This window comes from Corvus brachyrhynchos, unplaced genomic scaffold (genome assembly GCF_000691975.1).
Source record: "Corvus brachyrhynchos isolate BGI_N302 unplaced genomic scaffold, ASM69197v1 scaffold30, whole genome shotgun sequence".
Taxonomy (NCBI): Eukaryota; Metazoa; Chordata; class Aves; order Passeriformes; family Corvidae; genus Corvus; species Corvus brachyrhynchos.
Genome location: NW_008235742.1, coordinates 1,416,713 through 1,421,787, shown reverse-complemented (window position 1 = coordinate 1,421,787; position 5,075 = coordinate 1,416,713). Strand labels below are relative to the sequence as shown.

Genomic DNA, 5,075 nt, shown 5'->3' with positions numbered 1-5,075 from the left:
TGCGAGAGCTCCCGCGTCTGTGGGAGCCAGTGAGGGTGTGAGGGGGGCACACGGGGTCCTGCCGAGCACAGGGGGCTGCCCTGGCTACAAAAGACCCTCACGTCCCATTCCCCACTCCCTACAGGCAAGACAGAGGAGGCTTCTGTGGCCCCGGTGCAGAGCTGGGGTCAGACCTGCTGTGCCCCAGCACCGTGGCTCACACATGTCTGGGGCTGCCCTGCACTGTGGTCCCCCACCTGCCCACCACTCTGGGTGGGTGCACGACAGACGGGGCACCAAGGAACCCCTGCAGTTCTCCACTGCCTTGTGCTGGGACCACCCGTCCCCCCTCCCCTCACTCAGCCCCCAGCTGGAGCCCACCACCCTGCCTCAGGGCAGGGAACCCTAGCCTGCAGCTGGAGGGGATGTGTGGGGTCTCTGCAGAGCTGCTGCCATCCTGCCCTGTGCAGACCCGATGGCCGTGGCTCTTGTGCCCCCACCAGGGCAGCACCAGCCCTGGGCTCTGTGTGGCCGGGTGCTGGGCCAGCCTCAATGAGGCCTTTGTTGGGGAAAGCAGGCAGGGGGAGGCTCCAGCCAGAGTTTTTCCATGTTTCTCCTGCTCGAGTTAATTAAAGTAGAAACACAAGCCGAGGGTGCTGACTGCAGCTGGGGCAGGGGCCAGCGGAGGGGACAGCCCCCTCATCCTGAAGGGGCACAGCCCCAGGGTGCAGGAAGAGGGGAGCTGACTGGCCAGAGCTAGAGGAGCCGGGTCCAGCCCCCAGTGGGGCAGCTGCGAGTGCTCAGCCCTGGGCAGAAGCAGGAGCAGTGATAACTCCACCACTGCCTGGGGTCCCAAGGAGCTCAGCCTGGGGGCCTCAAGCTGGGACCCCTGCCCAGCCCACATTCAGAGGCCAAGGAAACTGGAGCTGCCCCAGAGCTCCCACCACCAGTGCTGCCAGAGCTGTGCTTGGCCAGTGGCCACCATCCATCAACCCCGTCAGCTTTCGTAATATTTTTATTGCATCACAGGCGGCCCCATGGCTTGGCTGGAGCTGCTCCATAATCCCCCCACATTTAATACATGCTCAGGGACAGGCTCAGCCCAGACGAGAACCTGAGCCTGCTGCCACGGGATGAATGGGACCTTTCATATGCGAGGAGGAAAACAGCACCCGAACCCCAGCATGGCCAGCAGCACACACCGGCTGTCCTGCCCAGTGCCACGGCCACCGCCACCCCTCTGGCCCCCTCCTCCTCACCAAGAGGTGTCCAGAGGCCTCACTGCACCCCAAAAACCTGCAAGGGCATGAGGAAGCTGACACTGGCTGTGAACTGGGGCAGGTGGGGACTCATGGGTGGCCACGGCTCTCCCAGCTCAGCGAGAGTGGACCCCAACCGGAGCAGTTGTGCCAGCGCAGCCCTCACTGTGCCATGCCCAATTCCAGGCAGAACCCCAGCACAAGGCCACCTCTCCCAGAGTGCCTGGAGTAAGGTCTGGGGGAGCCAAGCATGCCCCCCTGAGCCTGTGCCAGGACTGCTGGGCTCGCTTGGCACTGTTCCTTCCTCATGACCAAAGTGGCAGCAGCTCCCACTCCTGTGCGTGCTGATACTCTCCCCATTGAGTGTGGGCACCAGAGCCCAGCCTGGCCATAGCCTGGCAGGAGGAGCACCACGAAGGGCAGGGCAGACAGTGCTGCCAGCACAGACACACCACACAGCATGGGCACACCATGTCCTCTCCTAACAGCATCAGCACAGGGCGGAGGAGGACGCTGGGGATGGTGGCATGGGGACAGTGAGGAGCTGGGTGGCAATGGTCCAGCCCATCCTGTGAGCCAGGAGCTGGCTGCCGAGGAGCCCAGCGCAGCCAACACCAGGATCTGAGGCCAGTGCAGGAGGAGGGAGGGTGGGGCCGAGTGGCCGAGGACGGCTGTTGCCTCTGCAGCAGGAGGCTGTCCCCAGCTTGGCAGCGCTGGTGCTCAGGGCACTCTGCAGCGCTCACAGGGCTCTCCCACTCCCACAGCCCTCAAGGGCCCTGGCTCTGCACTGACACTTGCACTCTGGAGGGGCATTCAGACCAACACCACGGTGGGGCACAGAGCCAGTGCTGGACAGTGCCCAGCACTCTCCCTCCAGCCACGTCCACAGCCACAGGGCGGTCCTGAGCCCCTCGCAGAGGAGCCAGCTCTATGTCAGCAGTGGATGCCAGCGCCTCACTGCTCTCCCTGTGGGTCTGCCCCGCCGAGCAGGAGCTTGTGCGTGCTCACAGCCATGTGAGCACACACTCAAGGTGCCCTGCAGCCCCGGGGCTGCTGGCTAAGGTTACCTGCCCAACCTGGGTGCCAGAGCCAGGGGAGGCACAGCAGTGCCTGCTGCCCAGAATGCTTTTGCCCACTGGGGAACCCCAAGGGGTTCCACAGGAAAATCGCACAGTTAGGTATTTACAGCCCGACCCCGCTCTGGGCCTCTGGCTTCCTCCCTGCTTCCTCTTTCCCCACTGCCCGCAGCACCTACGACAGAAATAGTGCCAGGCTAAAGCTGGAAAGCACAAACAGTGGGGCTGTGGACATGGGCGGGAGGCACAGACAGACGCTGCGTTCAGGAGAGGGGACAGGGATGGGCAGGTCCCCAGAGGGGTCTCACAGGAAGACAGAAGACAGGCAAAACCAGGCTCCAGTTCGCCAGGCTCTGTGGAGGGAAGGACAGGCGAGGACAGAAGAGAGAGCTGGGATTTGGGATTGGGATCCGTCACAGCAGCTGAACCAGGTTCTCTGGTGCAGAACAGGTCAGGCCTGAGGTTAAGTATTCATTTGGAATTGAAAGGCAATAGAAGGAGAACTGTGAAATGCACAGGACAAAGCTATTTTTAAAATGGCAGAACCACAACCATTTTTATTTGTGGTTCCAAATCCTGGATTTGTGTCACAGTGTCCAATTCTTTGCATGATTGCTGAAAAACAAACTTCTAAATGTCTGCATCTGTGCTCTTAGCCCCTTGTGGGACACAGATTTGGGTACAAGAGACACTGGATAAAGAGCAGTCAGTGGAACAGAGCCAAATCTTGGGTGGGGAGGGGAGAGGGCTGGGGCAGAGGGGTTGCAGGGGCAGGCACCAGGGTGGCATGGGGTGGGAGCAGGGCTGGGGCTGCCCACAGGGACCTGGCTGAGCTCCCATAGGAGGGGGTGGGCCAAGAGGAGTCAGGTCTGCCAGGTCTTCCAACACCATGGGATGCTCACAGGAGGGTCCCTGGCAGGAGCTCAGCCTGGACGCCAGCCTCTCCACACCCAGCACCAGGGGACAAGTGAGCGCCTCCCGCCACTCCTGCCTGGCCGGCTCGCAGAACCAGCAAGGGGGCCAGCACGTGCCTGCTGGACTGGGGCACAGCAGCATTTTGCTTCCCAACTCCCTTTCCCCCCCCCACCTGAGACGGTGCAGCCTCATCCCCTCGGCAGCCCCTCGCAAGACACCAGCACTGCCTGCACACAGCCCCGGGGACGAGCAGCGGGGCAGGGAACGAGACACGTGCCAGCCCTGCTGTGCAGGGGAGCTGGGGCACAGCTGTGACATGGGGCTGAGACCCACAGGGAGGGACACGAAGCCAGCTGAGTGGGAAGCACTGGGGACAGCTGACTCATCCAGAGAAGGTCCTGGACTCGCCAAGGAGAGCCTGTTCCAGTCAGGGGTTGCCACCTGAAGGGACACAGGACTCAATGGGGTTCAGGGGTATTTGGATGGAGCTGTGGGGCCATGAGGGCAGGAGAACTGAGGTGGCTCTGAACTGAGCTCTCACAACTGAAGTAATTGTGCAACCCTTGGGATGGGGGAAAAAACTTCACCTTCCTCACTAAGAGGCCACAGTCAGCCCCTCTAGAAAGCACCCACCACTCTCTCAGGATCTCTTCTTGCTCTGCTCGGCTGCAGCCACCCCAAGGACCCAGCCCAGGCAGCTGAAACTGCAACTGCACTGAGCTTTTAGGAACAAGACAACAAACTCGCAAGACATGGTTTTCTGTGTCAACAAGGACTTGGACCTTCCCACCACAGCAGCCATCCCAGGGCCAGGAACCTGTGGGAGACTTTGGACTTAACCAAAGCCCCTCCCAGGGCTCCAAGGAGAAAAGGTAGACCCACAGAACGGATCTCCCCGTGCACCTCCATGGACAAGATCAGGCTCATCAAAAGCACTTGAATGGGGCAAAGGCATTGCGGAGGCAGCACCATCACCACTGCTCTCAGCATCCTGCTGTCAGGCTGCAGGGCAGCCAAGGAGATGGAGGAGTGTGGCAGCAGAGAGGAGATGGGGACGCTCCTCAGAGAGCTGGAACCAGAGGTCCAGCTGCTCCCAGTAGAGAGCCCCTGGCAGCATCACAGAAACCACACACAGGTGACCATGTACGTTACTTCAGCCAAGGTCAAGCAGGCAGAGAGCACAAGGTCGTGTCGTACCCTGCTCCCGGCTGACAGCCAGCCCCAGCTCGCTGCAGGCACGCGCCCCAGAGCACACCAAGGGCTATCAGAGCAAACCTAGGAGCCAGCTCCAGCACAAGCACAGGCATGCATGCAGAGAGGGCACTGCTGCCCTCGCTGCCCTCCTGGAGGGAAAGCTGTGAGCTGGTGAGCGTCAGAAAGACAGTGGGATGCTCAGCCCCGGATGCACCTGTAAAGTGCCAGAGCAGGGACTGGCATCAAGAACTTGGGCACCCTGGCATGCTCCACAGTGCAGGAAGAAAGAAAGCAAATGGAAAACAGCACGTGATGAGCAGGAGGGCCAGGAGCGGCGGCACTAAACAGGAGTCTGGGTCCGGGCCAGGAGACCCACGAGGCACCGAGGCACTGGCAGTGATGAGCACAGTGCAAGGCAGCGAGGGGAGCCCGCACCCAGCTGCAGGTCCCTGCCCTGCCCTGCTGCTGTGGCCCGACTGCAGCGGGGCGCCACAGTGACTGGCAGAGGAGGAGATTCGAGGGTGCCTGCCCTCGCCGGCACAGGCTCCAGCCCGGGGAAGTGCCCCGCGGGTCTCACACAGCACCCAGGCAGGCAGCAGTGGGCAGCGGGCTCAGGGGCGGGGAGGGCTGCACACGGCCGGGGAAACGGACA

The 5,075-nt window shown here is 62.0% G+C and overlaps 1 protein-coding gene across 1 annotated transcript in view; it reads right to left on the bottom strand.

The window, feature by feature from the left end:
* WNK4 (WNK lysine deficient protein kinase 4) overlaps positions 1-1,412 on the bottom strand; it is a gene marked incomplete at its 3' end in the record, with an annotated part of 7,216 nt that extends 5,804 nt beyond the window's left edge. The window contains 3 exon segments of the mRNA XM_017746987.1: positions 1-84; positions 1,239-1,275; positions 1,405-1,412. The exon segment at positions 1-84 is cut by the window's left edge and continues 152 nt beyond it. Of these exon segments, the coding sequence (XP_017602476.1) occupies positions 1-84; positions 1,239-1,275; positions 1,405-1,412 (129 nt within the window).
* Between the last annotated feature and the right edge of the window lie 3,663 nt (positions 1,413-5,075).